Source organism: Podarcis cretensis (assembly GCF_951804945.1).
Source record: "Podarcis cretensis genome assembly, chromosome: 8".
Classification (NCBI taxonomy): domain Eukaryota; kingdom Metazoa; phylum Chordata; class Lepidosauria; order Squamata; family Lacertidae; genus Podarcis; species Podarcis cretensis.
The window spans coordinates 48448270-48469927 of record NC_137177.1 but is presented as its reverse complement, the minus strand read 5'-3'; the positions used below and the strand labels follow the sequence as shown (position 1 = coordinate 48469927).

The 21658-nt window shown below is 43.1% G+C and overlaps 1 protein-coding gene across 2 annotated transcripts in view; it reads right to left on the bottom strand.

Moving 5' to 3' along the window:
• CDH5 (cadherin 5) overlaps positions 1–21278 on the bottom strand; it is a 30732-nt gene extending 9454 nt beyond the window's left edge. Inside the window, exons 1-5 of one of the 2 annotated variants that reach the window (XM_079988224.1) lie at positions 21120–21278; positions 7043–7226; positions 5600–5799; positions 2211–2499; positions 633–749 (exon numbers count right to left, since the gene is read on the bottom strand). In XM_079988224.1, coding sequence (XP_079844350.1) covers positions 633–749; positions 2211–2499; positions 5600–5799; positions 7043–7049 — 613 coding nt within the window. In that variant the 5' untranslated portion in view covers positions 7050–7226; positions 21120–21278. The remainder of the gene's footprint in view (positions 1–632; positions 750–2210; positions 2500–5599; positions 5800–7042; positions 7227–21119) is intronic. The other variant, XM_079988225.1, reaches the window with a different exon arrangement.
• Between the last annotated feature and the right edge of the window lie 380 nt (positions 21279–21658).

The following is a 21658-nucleotide window of genomic DNA, read 5'->3' as shown; positions in this document are numbered from 1 at the left end:
CCTACCTACCTGCTTCAAATCTAGAAAAGCCAGCTGTCATTGTTTGCTCCTCATCAGCAGATGAGGGGGTGAGAAATCCTTTGAACTTTTCAAAGATCCTTCAAATCCCAAACTTTGGTGGTTTCATATCTATTGGTTTGGAAACTAAATGGGACCATCAGAAAGCATAGGTGCCAACTCCCTGGGGCCCTGAGTGCCTGAGCTCCCACAAAATTCCCCACGAAGGGGCTGGGCACCCACAATTTTAGTGCCAGGGCCATGCACACTGCATGGCACTCACAGCCCCGGGCACCCATGTTTGCAGGGCCAAGTTGGCACTCCTGTCAAAAAGGCATTGGTTTCTGCTTGCTTGGAAGACTCAGCAGGTGGGTATGCAGAAGTATATTATTTCACAGTGAGTCTGAAAGTTCTCAAAGGCTGACAGATCAACAAGCTGACTTGACAGATGATGTGGTGTGGCTTGCCTTCTACACAGAAGTTTTCTACTCAGGCTTGCCTGTTAGCGTGAACAATAAGAGTGCTTTGTTCTACTTATAGATCTCAGACTTCCCAGGACTAGCTTTCCTGAATTGGGAGGAGTTGAGTCTGGCAGGATTACTTTTCACCAGCTGATTTATTGATATCATACCTACCAGTATCATCTATTTTGAAGTATTGGTTTCCCTGAATAACTTTGTAGGAAACACGAGTATTGCCAAGAATTGTGGGGTCATCAGCATCTACAGCTGTCACTTTAGTGACTGATGTTCCTAGAAAGAGCAAGAGTAAGGGGGGCGGGGAGAGAGATTGTTACCAAAAGATGATACTTCATTATTAGTGTTTAGATTCCGTTCGTGTAAAAAACTGCCAACAAGAACTGTGATGAATCTGCTTAAAGAGGTGTGAAAAATCGACTCTCCTGAGACAAACCTTTTCCTCCCTCACCACTTTGAACCCTCCTATTTAATGCTGCTGTTGTTAGGACATTTCTATCCTACATTTGCTCCAAAGCACTCAAGGCCATGTAAGTGTACACAGTTCCCTCCTCTCCCCATTTCATCACTGCCACAACCCTGTGAGGTAGGCCAGGCTGAGAGACAGTGACTGACCCAGGCTCCTGGTCCAGAACTCTAGTGCACTACTCCACACTGGTTGTAATAAGAATGCTCAATTAATCAATCAAATAAATGTATAGCCTGCTCTGCCTCACAAAGGAGCCCAGGGTGACAAACAAGTGATGAAACAATAAAAATATCTTTAAAACGATTCCAATGCAGATGTAGACTGGGAAAGATATCAGCTTAAAAGGCTTGGTGAAAGAGGAAGCTATTCTGGGGCTAGCCATACAAGTGGCGAGTCAAGGATGGAAAGGGTTAACTAAGAGAAGGGAGAGGTTACTTACAGACCAGGGATCTAGGGTGGGTACTCTCTCTCTCTCTCTCTGTGTGTGTGTGTGTGTGTAAGCTCTCAAAGAACATTATGCATCTAAGTGCTAATCTGGGCTTGGCTGAGCTGGCTAGATGTGTCTTGAACCTCCATCCAGGGCCATAAATCACTGCACACAGCTAGCTCCACATGACTAGAGTGGTTCTGAGCCATGGTCTGTTTCTGCAAGTATTCAGCGTAAGAAACTAAGGGAGAATTAGCTTTCTTACTGCAGTTGCTTACTGGATGATCTATGCTTCTTTTCATTTATATTAGTGGTGGGAAACCTCTGGCCTCTGAACCCATTTCTAGCAAATTCTGCCCACTTGCCAATCATGTGACATCATTTGATGTTACCCATCTATCATTTTTATTTGTCCTGTCACTTTCCATGTTATCTGTGGCTTTCCCCTGATTAAACTTAACATTTTATGTATCTTACATTCATTTTAGATGCTTTAAAGACTAAGCCTTAAAGGAGACTTAAATTTAAGAATATGTAAAATGTTTGCAGAATACATAAAAATTAAATTAAATTAAATTTTTTAAAAATGCATTTTTTAAAAAATGTTTTGCTGGTCTTTTTGTTTTGTTGGCCTTTCAACCTGCTGACTTTTGCCCCTAACCTTTTCACTTTTAGCCTTGCCTGCTATTGGGCAGAGAAACAACTTCTAGGGTCCTAGGTTGGCTAGGTTTGAATCTGTCCCTTGGGCAGAAAGTGACTCCCCATGCCTAGTTTCTGTTAAGGTACTCTTTTTTTGCATGCAAGCACAGTAGCATTTTTTAAAAAAGAGAGATGAGCTTACCTAGTGGTGACATTTCCAAGACAGAACCATTAAACACTTTTTGTACAAATACTGGGGCATTGTCATTGATGTCATAGACTATGATACGAAACACGGAGGGTTGTTCCAATGACTTATTAGTGAAACGGTCAAGAATGTGAGCCTTCAAGTGGTACTCAGCTTTCTTCTCTCGGTCCAGCCTCTCATTTGCAGACACATCTCCAGTGCTGTCTTCCACTCTAAACAGAGTCCCAGCACCTTCCCCTTCAAGCACGTATTTAGCATTGGGATTCCTGATGGTTGATGTGATCTAAAAAGTACAACAAAGTCTGTAAATAAGAATTAAAATGTGAAAGCAGAACAAAATTGTGACAGTCAGTAAGGAATCCTAGGAACATAATCCTCAGATGCTGCTGAACTACAACTCCCAGAAGCCATAGGAAGCCTAGCCAATGGCCAGGGACTCATAAAACCCATTGCTCAGGTTGTATATATGTGTAAATAAACCATATATATATATATATATATATATATATATATGGACACCAAAGTCTTTGCTGTGCCCCATTTTCAAAAGAAAACACAAACCCTGGGTAAGCTGCTTGGAACCCCTAGAGTCTCGTCCCGCATGGAGATAGGGGTGGCATACAACAATTTAGTCAATGGAACAGTACATTATGAAATCCCCTCGATTGACTGCATGTGACTCAGGCAAAGCTTTTCAGATGGTGTTCATTGCTGAGTTTGATGCTGTCCTTGATGGAGGCAGCTGTATGTTTTCATCTCCCTGAATGTTAGCAGGGTTCTGTCAGGCTGTCATAGTGAAGTGAAGGGGACCTTTCTGGATCAGTGCATTTGCCTGACAGTCTATGAGTACTGCAACAAGTACTGTCTGCTAATGTGAGCTTGTTCTGTAGGACATGGCAAAGCTTCCTCTCTTTTCCTGGAATTGTCCCCAAAGAGAGTTCCTTCCCTTGTATGTTTGCTCGTTCGTCTTCCAAGAAAGGAACAGCATATATCTGATTCCTTCTCAACATGCTTGTGTTAGCTCTCAGACCCGCAAATGCATCTATAATACTAGGGCTTCGTAGAAAATGATAGATTTCCAGCTTTCATGGCTTTAGGTACTTTCATGTAGATTCATGGGCAAAATAATTTCCTGGAACTGCTGTGGTGTGCACTGCTTGTTTAATCTTTGCTGAATAATTTCTATTTCTATTTATTTTATTTATTTATTAAATTTCTATATGGCCCTTCACCTGAAAATCACTTGCTGTTTACAATATATAAACACAAAAATGCATAACATAGTAACAAACAAAAACAATATCCCTTCCCACCCAGTTTAAAAGGCCATAAATTGTTTAATTAGCCAGAGGCCTGGGAGAAGAATGTTTTTGTCTTACATGTAAAGATATGTAAGGAAGGCACCAGGTGAGCCTCCCTTGGGAGACCATTACACAAGTGGGGAGCCACCACAGAAAAGGCCTGTTCATGTGTTGCCACTCTCCGGACCTCTCGCTGAGGATGCACATGAAAAAGGGCCTCAGAGCATGTTCTCAGTGTCAGTTCATATGGAGAGAGGACATCCTTGAGGCATTGCGGTCCTGAGCCATTTCAGACTTTATACATCAAAACCAGCACTTTGAATTGGGCCCAGAAACTAATTGGCAGCCAGAGCAGCCAGGTCAGGATTGGTTTTATATGCTCAAACTGTCTTGCCCTAATGAGAAACCTGGCCACTGAATTCTGCACAAGCTGAAGTTTCTAAACCATCTCCAGAGGCAGCCCTGTGTATAATGTATATAATGTATAACCTAGAGGTTACCAGAGCATAGACAACAAACATTAGGCCATCCCTGTCAAGATAGGGGTGCTGCTGGGCCACCATATGAAACTGATGGAAGGCACTCCAAGCCACCAAGGCCATCTGAGAACAGCAATGGATCTAAAAGGATCCCCAAGCTGCATCCCCACTCTTTCAGAGGGAGTACAACCCCATCAAGAGTAGGCAACCTCCCAGTCATCCGGTGTAGGGAACCACCCACTAACAGTTCCTCAGTCTTATGTGGACTGAGCTTCAGTGAGGCAGGCAGTAAACCAGCAGAATCTCCAATCTGTCCCAATTGCCCAGGGCCAGGAACACACACTCTAGATCTCCCCCCAAACTGGACAGAGAGTTTGAAGGGGGAGAGAGAATATGATGGCCTGGGAATCCGATTCAGAGGCTGAACCGGAGGAATCCCAGCCTGCACAGGAGTCCCCGCCTCCAGAGCCGGCTGAGCTGGGACAGGGCCTTGATTCTGAAGGCCCTGCACCTGTGCCGGATCCTCAGGAGCAGGCACCAGGTGAATACACTCTGGCTCCGGAGGTGGTTGAGGACTCAGTGCCTACAGGTGAGTCTCCCCCTGGGTCCAGTAACCCTTCAGCCTCTCCTGAACTGCAGAGGCTCAGGGCAGAGAGGCGAAGGGAACTGGTTTCTCCCAGGAGGAGTGCTCGCCTTAAGGCCAGGAGAGGCGGGTCTCCTGGAGGCCGGGACCGCCCCTGGCCTCAGAGAAGATAAAGGCCAGTCAGCCCGGTCCCAGGTTGTGGGAGCAACATCATTGAAGAGCTGTTTCGGCCAGCATCCAGTCCTGTTCCCCCAGAGTTCCTGTCCTTGCCCAGCTTCTCACTGTGGACCCCGCTTCGCCCGTGGAGGACTGTCTGCCGACCCTCAACTCAGGTCCTGGACCTCGCCCCACGGTAACCTCCCCCCTGGACCAGCACAGAGAATCTCTATAGACCACAGCAACTCCCCCTCCCTGATACTGCACTGAATACACAGAGGAGCACCCAGGTCTCAGTGATACAGACCAGATTGGCCTCCTCATCCATAATCAGATCATGAGTGAGCAAGGTCTTCTCAGAGCTGAGCTGGCATTCAGCAACAGCAGCCACAGGTTGGATGAGAGGCTGGCACACAGGCAGACCACACTGGACAATTTGTCAATCTATCTCAACTCTGCAACTCATAGGCAGAGATCTTCCTCGTCACTAGTTACCTGCTTGTAAGAACATAAGAAGAGCCTGATGGATCAGGCCAATGACCCATCTGATCCAGTATCCTGTTCTTGCAGAGGCCAACCCAGAGGCCTATGGGAAGCCCAAAAGCAAGACCTTCACGCAACAGTATTCACAGCAAGTGCCTTGGGCCATGGAAGCAGAATGTAGCCATGCTAGCTAGTAGCCGTTGATAGTTTCTTTCAACTGGAGACTCCAGGAATTGTACTTATGCCTTTCTGCATATAAAGCACATCCTTTACAACTGAACTATGAATTGATGGTTCATCAATCGTTAATTGTAAAAGAACAGGCTAAAAATTACATTTGGGAGGATGGGCAGGATTGAAATTCAACAAATATATTCTTACCCTCCCAACATGATGTGGTAGAGTCCCATTGTGTTCTTCGATAATATGCATCTTATTCCAGATCCACTCTCTCTTTATGCGCTTGTTAATATTGCTGTTAACAGCAGTCTTTGTGAAATCTTCTCCATGAGCACTAGTGGGAACCAGCGTCAAAGAAAGCAGGAGAAGGCAGCATCTTGCCATCTCTGTGGAAGAAAGCCCTGTAAAGCAATACAAACAATGACTACAGATGTTGTTGGGGTCTTTCCAATGAAACTCTCCCCATGCACCTGAAGCCCTATCTTGTCTAGCATCCAGCTTCCTACAGTGGCCAATCAGATGCCTCTGGGAAGCAGGGCATGAGGACAAGAGCCCTCTCTCCCTGTTGCTCCCTAGTAGCTGCTATTCAGTAGCATGCCACCTCTAAGTTTGGTGGTACAGTGGTACCTCGGGTTACAGATGCTTCAGGTTACAGACGCGTCAGGTTACAGACTCCGCTAACCCAGAAATAAGTACCTCAGGTTAAGAACTTTGCTTCAGGGTGAGAACAGATATCACGTGGCGCAGCGGCAGCGGGAGGCCCCATTAGCTAAAGTGGTACCTCAGGTTAAGAACAGTTTCAGGTTAAGAACGGACCTCCAGAACGATTTAAGTTCTTAACCTGAGGTACCACTGTGGTATATCACCACCAAAACTAGTAGCCAATGATAGTCTCCTCCTCCTTGAACTTTTCTACCCATCCCTAACAACTATCCATTGGGTGGCAATCACCACATATTCCGCCAGAAAATTCCAAAAGAGCCTTCAAGCAGATTTTCTATCTGCCTTGCCCCACTCCCCCTGCCTGGGAAGAAGAAGAAGAAGAGTTTGGATTTGATATCCTGCTTTATCACTACCCAAAGGAGTCTCAAAGCGGCTAACATTCTCCTTTCCCTTCCTCCCCCACAACTAACACTCTGTGAGGTGAGTGGGGCTGAGAGACTTCAGAGAAGTGTGACTGGCCCAAGGTCACCCAGCAGCTGCATGTGGAGGAGCGGAGACGCGAACCTGGTTCCCCAGATTACGAGACTACCGCTCTTAACCACTACACCACACTGGCTCTCACTGACCCTTATAAGGCAAAGCTGCTGCTTAAGTATTTCTTTTTGGCAGGAACACAGATATGCTGGTTTTTTAATACTTTTGTAATGTAAGATTTTGCTTTGAATCATATCACTTGCATTTGTATTATTTTGCATTTGCATTATTGTATTTGCATGTATTTGTTTACTCTTTCTGAGCTGCCTTGGCGGCCTTTTTTTGGTCAAAAGGCAGCATATAAATAAACAGCAATGTAAAACAGCAAAGGGTGTGTGGTATTTCAGGCAGCATTTTTGGGAAAACAGCCTACAAACAATCAATTTAACTGAACTAATAACTAAATATATTACATTAAGAGAGGAAACTGAAGCACAGGTCTCTCACCTGCCATCTTTCTGCACCTCTTGGCAATATCTGAACCAGCCTGGAGTTTTACAGGCCTCCAAATTCTGATGGTTCAACAGAGTGAGGCCACACTGAATTCAGTTTATTGAAGGACGTGAAATTTGTGGGTGGTGAGCTATTGTGGGCCTCCAACGGCCATCAGGCTCAGCTAGTATGACCAGAGCTAAGAAATGAAGAGAGCTGTAGTCAGCAATATCTGGAGGACCCTGGTATATCACAATACATCTAAATACTATGGGAGCCTTTATTCTTGTGATTACCTTAACCTGCCCAGATTTTGATGAACCATGGGTGTGATGGGGTTGCAGCTGCATTGTTTTATCAGGTGTGGAAGTGGTGGTCTATCTAAGCTCACATCACTGCATTCTCATTGCAAACATGCCTGATACCAGGTGACATTTATTGATTATAATTTATGAAACACCACCTCAGGGCCAGTCCTATAATTAGGCACAGTGAGGCGGCTGCCTCAGGCAGTTGATGCTGGGCACTGGTGGCTGTGAGTTGTGTGTAGGACATGCTCAACTCAAGGGGGAGATGAGCAGGTTGTGTAGACAGTACTGAACTAGATGGACCAATGATCTGACCCCCAAAACAGCAGCTTCCCTACATCATTGAAAAGATGGCTACAGTACTTCTCGTCTGGCCCTTTCCTTCCATTTCATTCAGATTCATTTCTTTTTACATTCCAAAAACTTACAAAGGGTTTCACTTCCTCCAAGTGCTTTTTTGAGCAGACTTTGTGTCGCCAGATAAAATACATTTGTCTCTTCTTGACTTTTGGGAACTGGATTTTCAGCCCCTTCTTCCCTGGAACAGTTTGTTTGCTGAAGCCAATATACCATTTCTCTTGAAGTTTTCCAAACCAGCCACAAGATTCCTCTAATATTACAACGTTTGCATCATGAGCAAAAAGTTTGGAACTTGCATGTTTCCACTTGCAAATCCCTTCTTGCCAGTAATTTGAGAACACAGGAAGCTGGCTTATACTCTGGGCATATTGGTGTTTTCTTGCAGTGGGTATATTCTGCAACATGTCATTGACACAATAGAGCACCAACTGTGGATTTATCCTGCTCTAGTTTGTTCTGCAACACTCCCCCAATGCTATTGCATTATTGCTGCCTGGAGGGGTTGTAGCATAACAAACGTGGGGCAACCCCCTCCCCCCTATTTGTGGTATAAAAAGCTACGGGATCTCAGCAGAAAGTTATCAGATATGCACTGATTTGAAGTGAATCAGTCTGTTCGTCCCCAAAGGTTTGCAAGTGCAAATAGGATTAAAAACAGGATCATGTCATTAGTACAAATAATCATGAATGTGCAATAAAAAGAAAGTCTGGAAGGGCCCTGAATCAGACCACAGGTCCAACGACATTGTTATCACAGTCCATGGACCATAGCTGTCAAGTGTCCCTTATTTGAAGGGACAGTCCCTTATTCCAGCGCCATGTCCCGCTGCTGTCCCTTATTGATGGATGTCCCTTAAATGTCCCTTAAATGATGTCCCTTAAATTTCAAAGGAAGCAGCTCCTCTCCCTCCCTGCTGGCCAGGGAGGAGGGAGGCTCCAACTGTGTTGCTTGGCTGTGTTGCTCACCCAATAAGAAGTCTAAGAACGACTGGGGGGTGGAGCTTGCATGCCTTGTGTGTGGCTAGTTAATGCAAGCTGAGGGGTTTTTTGAATGCTGGACGCCATTTTCTTGCACGTGCTGCTGCAAACTTTGCAGTGCAAAGCCAGGCCGGGGAGCCATCTTAAGTTGAGGCTGCATAGGCCTTGTGGTACATGTGATTCAGATTCTATTCAGTTGAACCTCTGGTTACAAAGTTGGTTGGACAGTGTTCTCGAAGCTACCCAGCATGAGTTTGACCAGACTGCAGGAGGACAGGAAGACTTGAGTGCCTGGAACAGGTGAGGCTGCAGGTCCCTTATTTTGGCTGCTAGTCCCTTATTTTCAAGGCTGCTGGTCCCTTATTTTCAAATCTGTAAGTTGACAGGTATTCCATGGACACTTTCCAGCCAGGCAAAAATACTCAGAGGGCATGGAGCAGGACAAATGAGGGCTATGGCCTGGGGCAATCCCAGAACCCTGGAGGGCCACATGCTGTCCTCAGGCCTCAGGTTCCCCACTCGCATCTACAGTGACAGATAGCAACCTTCCAAGGTGTCAGAGTTTCCCACCTCTGTCTGAAGATTAGAACAACTGAACCTAAGACCTTTTTAAACACACACACACACACACACACACACACACACACACACACACAACACATGAGCTCTGCCACTGAGCTGGGAGTCCTTGCTGGATCAAACTAAAGACCTGTTTCAGCCAGGGCAGGACTCATCATATCATGAACCACACTGACAGCAGCCCAATGACCCATCTAGTCCAGAATCTTGTTCTCACAATGGCCAACCCAATGCCTATGGGAAACCCACAAGCAGGACATGAACTTAACACTGCTCTCCCCTCCTGTGGTTACCAGCAACTGGTATCTAGAGATTTGACAGTGGAAGTAGAACATGGCCATCAGGATTTGTAACCATTGATAGCCTATTCTCAAGTTCAGTTCCTCATGTTTCCACATCATTTTGCAATTTTTCCTTTTAAATGTCCTCATGAAAATTCACCAGCATTTTAGTGCAAATTTCTCCTGATAAACACGTTTGTCTATAATTTTTCCCGATATACAATTTTTTGCAGAGCTATTTCCCTGAATATAATGCATCTTTGTATATTATTTTCCACAAATATATGCATTCCATACACATTTTACCCTAGCATATGCATTTTTGTTTACAATACTTGGCTGGAAACTGCATTCTAAAATTTGGAGAAATGCAAATTTCAAAATATGGCTGTATTTTAGTTCATGTGTAAACAAGGTAAGTTTGCCTTTATTTGTGAACTGAATTGAATTCCCCCCCGCCATCCCTATACAGAGATGAGCAAAACAAAGACTATTCACTAGGCTGAAATTAGGGACACTTGATATGACTTTTCTTTGGTTCATTTTTATGGATCAGGGCTTCAATCTTGCTTGTGTTATATTGAAGTATCAACCTCTCAGTGACCCCTTACCCTGCTTGTGATGTAGAATGAAACATCAGGCTTTTTGACTGATTGGAAGGAAGCATATATGGATAAACTATTTCGCCACCAGGAAAGCCTGCTAATTAGTTTCCTCAGGGATTTGTAAGTTGGATTTCAAACAAACACCGATTCCATTTAAGGCTTAATTGATAACACTTAGAAATAGTAAGATAAAGTTTGTTTTGCCCGAACATATGAATTTGCCCTGCTCACCTCCATAGACACCATGATAATCTTGAGAACAATCATTAAACTTTATAGTTGAAAGGAATCTTTTCCTGTCCCCTTTTGCAAGTCATTTTACATGCAAGTATATGAGACTCCAAATCATGTTCAAGGACAGGTTTTGCACAGGTTCGGGCAGCACCCTAAAGCTCTAACAATTTCCACCCCACTTCACGCCACTCTGAGTTTTAGCACTCTGCTGGAGATCAGACCAAGGAAAGGGCGAGATCTCTATTGCCTGACAAGGTGATGGTTTCAGAGGTGAGAGCTTAATTCTCACAGATATAGATATCTTCATTCTGAATTTTGGTCCAGAGCCTCCTAGATAAGGTATAATCTTGCCTCTATCCCTATTTTTCATGAGTCCCATAACACATGCCATGTTCACTCTCTATGCTTATGCTTCTTAGGATCCTAAGGTCTTTTATCTTTCAGCGGGAGTGCTAGGAATGTAGCTACAGTAAAATGCTGCCATGGTGTATATGTCTATGTTTATCTCACATGGTTTACTGTCTCTGTAGGATGCCTACTCTCTTTTCCTTGTAATAATTCTTTTGTTAGTTCTTGCTGTGGAATGTTCTTTTTTTGGTATAAAGGTTGGAACACTCACACTTTTAGAACAATGCACCTTTGTCTCCACATACAACGCTCTGTTTCTCATCAAAAACGGTATGTTAGGGTTCTCATGCAAGCTGGGCATGTATGAGGGTTCAGACATAAACATATAACAGGACATTTGGGATATACTGTATGTATCCAGAAGGCCATCAGCTGACTAGGAAATTGCTGTGGTAAGCAAATTTTCTGGAACACCATGCCAAGGAGCAAAGAAACTCTTACTACACTTCTGCACCTCATCTGTATCCTCTCTCCCAACCAAAGTCTTCTATCAGCTTTTATACATGCAACTTTCCTCAGTCCCCTTCTCCAGATATCTGGTAGTGCTTTCATTCATGATCAGGTGATCTCAAGGATTGACTCTTATCATGTGTTTTACAAGAAGTTGCCGTTCAGAAGCTAGAACTAGTGCAATGACTGGCCTTGATTGTGTTTTACTATGAACCTGAGCAACTACCTTATTGTATTAGTGTTGTGTGGGGAGTGGTTAGGCTATATGCCTGAGTCCCTTCTAATTCCTGGATCCAACAAGGATTCAATTGCTGAAATAGGCAGGCCAGCTTCCTGGTGAGGTAATGGTCTAAGTATGGGCCATTAAGATGCCAAAGGAAGTGTCTCTATGACACAAGGGAAATGGGTACCTCACTCCCCCACCTGGCTTGTGGTTAGAAAGACAAAAGTCCCAGCTGAGGGGTGTGCAAGCTAGAGGCTAGAAGCAGGCTGGGCAGCTGAGAGACAGAGTCATGCCTGATTTCTCCTGGGATCCAAGGCTGTTGCTATGGGAGAAGCAAGACCTAATGCTGTGAGCCCCTTCATCATAGGCTTAGGCTGTAAATATGTGCAGATAAACCATATATCCTAAAGACACCACAGTCTTTGCTGTCCTTCATTCCAAGGAAACTGAACAATACACACAGACACTTGCATCTCTCTACAACCTTGGCCGGTGGTGAGAATTCCAAGCCACATCTCAAGTAAAGAAGTGGACTATTGAGAAGCCCTCAATCTGTGGTCCTTTACCACAGAGAGTGACATATCCAACCTTTATCAGAGCTTCACCAGGCAACCTGTTAATCAAGCATTCATCCTGATTTGCTTGCCCAAGGCTTACACAGAAGTCATACTATATCCGGTCTTTATTGAGCGCTCATTATGATTTGTTTGCTGCAACGTTATATGACAATGAGCAGTCATCCTGATTTGCTTACATGGTGCTTACAGTCTTCTCATTAACTGAATGAATTATTTACAGCAGTCACAGATCAATAAAATTAGATGCACAAATGAAACGTATGACTAGTTAAAACAATTAAATGCAGATGCATTTAAAGTCTCCATTTTTTCCTCTTCCTCTCTCTCAAGCAGCCAGCAGAAAATTTCTCCTGATCCTCACTGAAGTTGCATTATTGCAACTACTCAGTGATCTAGAGGAAACATCCCTTAAGCAAAACAGGAGATCTTCAGGAGATCTTCCATGAAGAATTCTTATTAGAGGGAGAATCAATCTCTATCTACATTCACTATACAGCCTGTAGCACAATCAGTTGTTCATCACCCACTGTTCAGCACATTTCTGTCACTTTCCTAACTGCAAAAGTCCTTTTTTAAAAGTGGAACTGTTGCCCCAGGATGACTGAACACTCCACTTTAAGTGTTCAAAACTAAGCTCCAGTGCAAAATAATGAAAGTCTAGAGGCAACCCCGGAAAGAAGATTCTGTATCCAGTATCTTCCAGTATTACAACAGTGACTATTTTGATTTCAGTCTCTAGTTACTGAGTTCTTATTACTGCCACATTATTCCTCTCCAGCTTCCACATCAGGCATGTCTGATTAGCTCATAATTATGGACCATCAAAAGTTACGAAGAAAACATCATCTAGCTCTCTGTGTGCATTAAAAGAACCTCTAGTTATTTAAAAATTACTAGAGGTAATTATTTCTACCTTTGACCAAAAAGGGTCATTCCTGATATAGGCACTTTAGGAGTGCATACAACATTCATGCAAGGTCTATTTTAAAGAAGGCAAAATAGGAAATAAGGGCATTAAAAATGAGAAATGGTGATACCTTATCCTGTTGCTTCTGCTAGAGAATTACACCCACCAGATGAGTATTAGTGCCTTTGGACTTTGAAGCAACAGCAGAAATGGTCATCTTAGTTCATTCCATAAAATGCTGCACTAAGCAGTTTTGCAATTATCACAACATGTCAAAAAAGTTCAAGGCATCTTAGTTTCCTTTAAGTTAGCTCTCTTCCCCTGCACCCCAAATAAAACAGAGGTTACATTTTGAAAATGGAACACTGTCTTGATCAAAGTTCTGGTGGGCCACTATGAGAAGAGGATACTGAGTTAGATGAGCCTTTGGCCTAATTAAACAGGGTTCTTAAGTTCCATTGAACCATGAACCTAAGGAATTGAGATGGAAGGAATTGGCAGTTTTGATTCTCCCGTTTTCTCATTTTTCCAGTCTTAAATTTGGTTCTCTGCATTTCTGCAGCAATTTACACATTTTCTTTCAAAATATCCTCATAAAAATTATTCAGCATTTTAGTGCAAATTTCTCCTAATAAATACATTTTGTATGCAGTTTTGAATAATGTACACATTTTTGCAAGCAAGTTCTCCAAATGTAATGTATGTCATTTTCATCAACATACTCATTTTTATGCCTACTTTTACCTAATATATACATTTTTGTAAACACTGGTTGGTTAGATAATTGCATTACAAAGTTTGAATAAGTGCAAATTTCAATGGAAGGCTATGTTTCACTTCTCATAGTATATAGGAAAGTGCAAATGTGATAAATTCTGCATATAATGTGAACTGAATTAAATTTCTCTGCAAGGCCTGAAGAAAGAAAGACAAAACCTCTCTGTTCCTTCCTCCTCAAATTATACTCTGTTTTTGTTCAGTTTTGCTCAGTAAAATGATATCAGGTATTTTCTCTCTGGACTTTGTGTTAATTAAGTGACTTTGCTAACAGATAGAACAGGGGAAAATATTTTTTAATGTTAAACCATCAATGTGTTTTTGAGGTCCAGATTCACCCAACACTATCTGTGTGTTTGAAACTGGGAAGGGTTGCATGATCTCAGGGATGGATCTAAATGTGTGGCCCTGTTGTACCCATGTTGCTTCATGAGTAGATAAATATGACCTAGCAAAGGAAATGCCCATACCATGTTGTAAACTAGCTATGAGTGGGCCTCATAGCTTTAATTACTTCTGTGATCACACAGTTGCTTTTAATTTTACTTATTTCAGCAGGAAACACTTTTCACATTCAGATCCTTAATAGAACCTGTGCTTATTAGGATTTCTTGGCCTGGATGATGTTGTTGGGAGTGAGCTAGAAAAAGATACAACATTTACAGTTTGGCACAGAGGTGACAGAGGGCAACAGCCAACAGTTTGCAAGCCTCTGACTGTTCATGAGATCACATTGTTTTGCATCTCCACCCACTTTGAGTTCCTTTTGGCACCCAAGAGCTCTGAGCAGAGCAAAAAGTGTGCTGAGTGCCAGGAAGAAAGTTCACAGCTGGAGTGGCTTTGTAAAATAGTTCTACAAAACCAATCTTTTGAAAGGGAGTGGTTAGTCTGTAACAACCACATCTCACCATTCACAAAGGTTCTTCAGGAGTAGGGATGGGGAAGAAATTGGGTTCAGTTCACATTTAAAGGTGAATTTATCATATCCATACTTTCTGAAACAATACAAGGACTGAAATGTAGTCATCCTTCAAAATTTGCATTTACCTGAATTTTGTGATACACTTGTCCAACCAACCAATGTTTATGAAACTGCATATATTAGGGGGAATCATGCATAAAAATGAATATATCCACGAAGATAACATAAAAAATGCATTACATTAGAGGAATTTGCTTGCAAAGATGAGTACACTAGGGAAACTGCATACAAAAATGTGTTTATTAGGAGAAATACACACCAAACTACCAGCGAGTTTTCATGAGGATTAAAAAATAACAATAACTCTCAAATTGCTGTAGAACTGTGGAGAACTGAGTTTGAAATTTGAAGAATGAGAAACTGTGACCCTGACTCTGCGGACGTGTTCAGTTCCACCTCTGTGCTGTCAGAAGGTTTCCATGAGCTGGCTGGGAAGTGAGGAATGGGCAGAGGATGGCCAGATGGCTGGCTTCCTGCAGATGGCAGAAGAATGGAAACTCCAGTGATTTCAATGGATACTATGGGAGACCTAAAGGTCATGCTATTCTATCCCTGGCAAGACAAAGACAATGGATTAATGTAGCTTGGGTAGGGATCGGGCAGGGAATTCAGGTTTGTTCTAATTTTAGCGAGAAGCTACTAAATTCACATTTCTCAAAACGATATGTGAACTGAAATGCAGGGATCATTCAAAATTTGCCCTTCTCTGAATTTTGTGATGTGTTTCTTGAACCAAATGATGTGTACAAAAATGAATATATTAGGGGAAATAGAAATAATAACATGCAAAATGCATGAAATTGGGGAAACGGCTAGTAGAAGCATGCATATTAGTGAAATCTACACACCAGCATGAGTTTATCATGCACTAAAATGCTGGCAAATTTTCATGTGAGAACTAAGAGAACTAAGAGCTAAGAGAACCAAAACTGGCAGATTCACCCAGCAGGGCACTCCTGATGTTCTTATGTCCTGCTTGCCAGCTTCCCATTGGTGGTTATGAGAGCAGAATGCTGGACTAGATAGGCCTCTGGTCTAATCTAGCAGGCAGTGGTGTATGAGGAGGGCAGGTCAGATTGCAGGAGATCATAGCTCTAGGATTCCCCCCAACCCCAACAGGAAAAAAGTGGGAAGATCTCATTGTCAGTGGGATAGCATTTGCTTTGGGTGCAGAAGGCCCCAAATTCAGTCCCCAGCATCGCTAGGTAGGGTTGGGGGTGCTCCTTTGTGAGCACTATCTGTAGTCAATACTGAGCTAGATGCTTCAACTCAATATAAGATCATTTCTTAGGAGCATTGATGATCTCCCGTGGAGCACCAGGGTAACTGGTGGAACTTCCTTGCGCCGCCAAGCGATAAGGAGGCTTTCACATTTCTCTGTTTGTGTACAGATAAGCATAGAGGAAGTCAGAAAATGGGGGGGGGGGGGAAATGCTGGATACGCCCTCCTTTTTTCTTTGATGCAGTTCCTACTCCTTGTCAGAAGTTATCTTCCTATATGCATCTGGTGGACTTCTGTGAGAACAGAATGCTGGATTAGATAGGCCTGGGTCTGATCCAGCAGGACTGTGCTCTTTTCCAGAGTGGGGAACCTGTGGCCCCTGGTGACTGCTTGATTGCAATCCCCCTAATCCTTGACCACAGGCCAACAACTTCTGGAGGACCACATGCTCCCTTTTCTTATGCTTTATGTGCTTATGTAGCAAAGACAGGCTGAATGATACTGGAGTGAAATACTCCACGCAGTGAGAAGTCTGATGTGGCATTTTATTCCAAGTGAAGTTTCTGGGATGCTTATAGAGGACTGCTTCATGTAGAGTGAATGGAAGAAGTCCATTTTGGGGGTTACTAAAGCATGAATGCTTGTCCCAAAATCTGACCATGGTTATCTGTTTTGGTTGCAATGGTTTGTGCAGTTTGTTCATTAGGGAACTCAAGGCAGCAAACTCAGGGCACATAACAAGCAGTTGTACATCCAGGTACTAACCAAATTCAAACTTGCTTAGGTTCAGCTATTTCATGTTCTTTCAGACTATGCCTAGCCTAGCTTGAAAAGGAATATGTGTGTGTGTGGTTCACACCCATTATTCATGTATACCCTGCCAAATCGATTGCATTGTAAGAAACTACCCTCCACCACTATCACCGCTATCACTCAAGGATGGCTACTTATGCACCATCAAAATAAGAGGACAAAACAGTATACAGGTCTACATACAATTTGCATATGCCAATGCATATGGAGAGTTAGAAATGGAAAAAATAATTACTGTCATTCAAAACAGTGCCTCCAGAAGCTGCTCACTAGATGAGGCAGAGCCACTATACTAGCTTCCCAGCAGGTGGGTTACTGTTGCTTACTGAGTGGGTGGAGAGGTCAGCATGGTGTAAAATGCAATCTGGCACTCCTGCTGGTGCACTTGCACCACGCCTGACTCCCCATCACCTCACCCCTCCTTCTCCAGCAGCAGCCACCCACATGCTGGGAAGCTGCCATAGCAGCTCTGCCCCACCCATCAAGTCATTTAGGAATACCTCTTGCCACAGTGTGGAAGACTGTAGTGAGGTGACCCCTGTTTGCTATCCAGGTGATAATTGTTGGTGAGCAACTTAGCAACTTACTCTCCCTTCTTTAAACTGATGCTGGACTGGACTTTGAGCAATTCAAACAGGCAACACTTTCAAATAGACAACTGAAGTAGAACATGTGGGTACCCTAAAAGGAAGGGGTATGTTTGTAGATTTTCCTGCACTTTGCAGCCAAGTTTGTTGTGCTGCAAGAAACCGAACCTGCTTCTGCTTTCCCCCCATCTAGCATAAATTAACAAATGCAAACAAACACCCAAATAATATCTCCTCCCTCTGTTGTCGAAGAAGGGCACTCAAATGCCAATTACTACTGTGCTAGGAAGCCATGTGATTTCTGTTTTCTTGAGAAGAGGAGAAAGAGAGGGATTTCTCTTTAAACAGTATCTGATGTTCATACAATTCAACTTGGCAAAGGCAATCCATCAAAAATGCCTCCAAAGGTTAAAAAGACTATACAAATCCCTTTACATATATCCTGTTTTCAATTACTCCATTTTGCTTCAACAAAAGCAGGATATGAGGCAAGTCTATTCAGCTTGGCAAAGCTCTTTGCAAACTGTTAACTGTTTAAGTGAAAGTTTACCCCTTGATCTCTTCTGTTATTTTATTTATGGAACCCCAACTTTCCTCCAAAGAGCTCAAGGTGGTGTACAAGGTCTTCTGTGCTTCATCCTCAGGACAAACCTGTCTGAGAGAGAGATGGGACGACCAGTTCAAGGTCACCCAGGAGCTTCATGGCTGCGTGAGGATTTGAATCCAGGTCTCCTCAGTTTCTCGACACACAAGGCATTTCCATGCCATCACTCCTTTGGGGTGGCTTTTGACCACGTACCAGCTACGGTAATTCAAATTGTGCAATTAAAACTGATTGGCAGCTCTTGTGAAACAGCCCCCACAACCCACCCCCCATAAACTTTTTGTCATAAGGAAAGCTATAGGAAAATGCCTCAGAAAGTGCGGGATAACACTTGCTCTGACACTATGGTGAACAAATGGTAAACAAATGAGAGCAAATGCTCATTAAGTAGCCAATGATCTCTCTGCAAACAAATCAGGATGGAGGTTCAATAAACAGGTCATCTGGAAGGGACCAGAGTGTGTAGTCTGACCTTTGGGCTCTCCAGGGAATGGAGTAATATCTCAGGGTGACTTTCTGCTAAGTTTGAGAATGTTTGCCATTTGCTTTTCCCTCTTCCTCCAACCCCATCAGGCTCCACCCTCATGACACCGGGCATGGTGAAGATCTCACATTGACCTTCCACATGCAGTCATTTGCCCCCATAGAATCCCCACTTTGCCCCATTCCACAAGGGGCCCCTTGATCTGCCAGGTTCCACCTCTCTGTTCACAAGCTCTTTGCCCCTTTGCATCTTGGGGTCTGAACAGTTGGCAACCCTATTCAATGCATACATGCATTTTCCTGCTTCTACATAAATTAAGCTTCATACTTGAATCTGTACAGTTTTTGCTATAATCTTCACATGAATGGTTGAAGCCTAAAACAGCTTGGGACTTTCCATACGTGAAGCTAACCAGTTATTCTGGGCTGATGTGTGTCCTCATTTCCCAAAACTTGACAAAGTGAATTGCTCATCTGAGAACTAAAAACAAATCAGAATCCTTTTCTCCAGACATATATAAGTTTTTAAAATATATATATTTAACAATAGATAAAAGACTGCATAGCTCTTTGCAGTGCTCTAAGTATTTTTTATGCATTTTCTCAGTCATCATTACAACAGCTCTATAAGGCATTATACTAACATCCTAACACACACATATTTTGTAGGCTGTTTTGTCTAATATTCACATTTTTGTGCAATTTCCCCTAATACAATGCAATTTTGTATATTATTATAACATATATATGTGTTCCATGCACACTTTCTTCTATTATATGCATCTTTGTACATATTTTCTGGGTATAGGAAAACTGCATTGCAAAATTCTGGAGAAGAACTGATGTTGAAGACTAGCTGTATTTTTCATTCTCATATTTCAGGAAGGCTGAACCAAATCTCTTCCCTATCCTTTCTGAACCTTAAGTGTGGTGGCTGGGCACCTCTGTCCTGCAAGTCTAAGTAAGCCTTCTAAAGACCATTTCCCCCAAGCTATGCCTACCTATCCTGACATCATATATTTTGTCAGATATGAGGCAGGTAAAGACATGACTCCCTGATGGATTAAAGCAGGGCTTGCAGGTGTCACGCATCAGCTGCTTGGCCGAACCTGAAACCCCCTGAGACTTTGCCCTTTTGACTTGATTTCAAATGAAAACACGTTTAAAAAGTTTCGCCTGGCATTGTGGTGATGTCAAGTGACTGACAAATTTGACAACCCTGTCCACCTTTCAAAGTGACCAACAAGGCTTGTGAGAGGTCAAGGTCTGGTTTACTAGCCAGACTCAGTTCGACACCCCTGCTTTAGGGAGAGTGCAGCCCACACCAGAAGAGGCTGAACTTGGGCAGATGAAACATCTGTTAAGAGCATTTCCATCTTGTCTGGCTTGTGCCTCAGTTTATTGTCCCAAACCAGTAAGATATCAAAGCAAGTTTTCAAGGCCATTTTATCAATTTTTGATAGAACAGCCAATATATACACATATGTATCTGACTCTGTAAGTCTTATTTCTGATTCATCTACATATGTTCAGCAATAAGCTACAGCCCGTGTTTTCACATATTAGCAGAGTATTTGTTAGAAAGAAAATCTGACACTTTTACAGTAGACAAGTGTCAACGTATACATTATGTTTTTTACATAGGGTGGTACAAAAATATGTTTTACTCATAGCAGACCCAGTGAAATGAAAGACATGACTAGGTTTGGCCCATCAATTACAATAGACTTACTTTGAGTAAACCTTAATTGAATACTACACATGGTTTGGTGTTGTGTGGATGATTTTTGTTAAATAAATAGCTGGTATTGTTTCCCCTGAGCTGGATCAGGACCATGATATGAGGGAAGGGTGGTTTTAAGTCTTTGTTGCTCTGTGGTCCCAGTCCACTCACCATCCCTCATTCTTTATATTATGGGCCCAGTCTAACTCAGGCTATTTCATTTAACATAAATCAGCTACATAGTGTCGATCCACATGACAAAATTTAAGGCATATATTAGTTCTAAGGTCACACACACAGGATACATTTGAAGCATGCTTATACCACCTGCAGTTCCCTGGCTGCTGAGGTTTGTGAGGAGACAGCTAATCCCCTCACAAAACAATTCCCAGCATGCTTAGCAAACTATGGCTCCTAGCATTCTTTGGGGAAAGCTTTCCTGTCTCTCAAACAGAAATGTTTGCATTAAGGCTCTCCAGGTACACATTGGATAACTGAACATCTTTCTGTCCCCCACCCCTCAATTTCCTTGTTAAACTTTTATTGGCAGCGGCTTGGGTTCTTGGTGACCTGACCTGAACATCCTTTCTCAAAAACACAAATCCTCCGCTTTGCCATCTGAGATTGTTATGGCAACTCCAGGTAGTCCTTCCCAGCAACCCAGTTTGTGTACAATGGCAGGATCAAGAAAGCTAGCTTGTTGTAAAAGTACATCCTGGACTATTGGATGCTTTAAAGCAGGTGTGGGGAACCTTTGATCCTCTGGATGTTGCCGAACGACACTTCTCACCATCCCTGGCCATTGGCCATGCCTGTTGGATCCGATGAGAGTTGTAGTTCAGCAACATCTGGAGGGCCAAAGTTCCACCACAATGTTTTAAAGGGAACCTTAGTCCACCAAACTTTGACAAAGCTGCTTTTAAGTAGCAGATTTAAAAATCCCAAGAACAATTCTCTCTTTCCTCACTCCCCAAAGACCATGTTTCTTACCTGGGCTGGGCTTTATTCCAAATCAGGAAGAATCCAAAATCAGCCTCCAAGCCTCGATTGGATAAAGTAGAGTGAATATAAAGAACTAAGTGAAATCCGTTATTTCACTGCATTAAGCAATACAGGGAGTGTTCAGCTTTACAGTCTCCAAGGTTTCCCAGCTGGGTGTCCGCCTTTTTCCCATCCTGCATCCTGTTATTGTTCCAAGCCTTACTAATGCCAGGGAGAGAAGGGAGTGGAGGAAACCAGATAAAAACTTTTTTTGACTCATTACTGGTTCAACTTACCTTCAGCCAGCTAGTCGCAAAAGAGGCAGCACAGGGGACAGGCCACAGGAGAGGGGTGGGGGAAAGACTTCAGGATCGTTGTCATCATCTAACATCAGTACAATGTAAGAATGGTAACACCCGACTTTTATTAGACCCCTGAAAGAGAGGCCTGTGTTTTCCTCAATTTTCCTTGGCAGGCTAAGGGTCAGTTTAAACACTGCAGTCCATCGGCAGATGCGGCAGCCAAAATGCATTTCTCTATAGTGATGC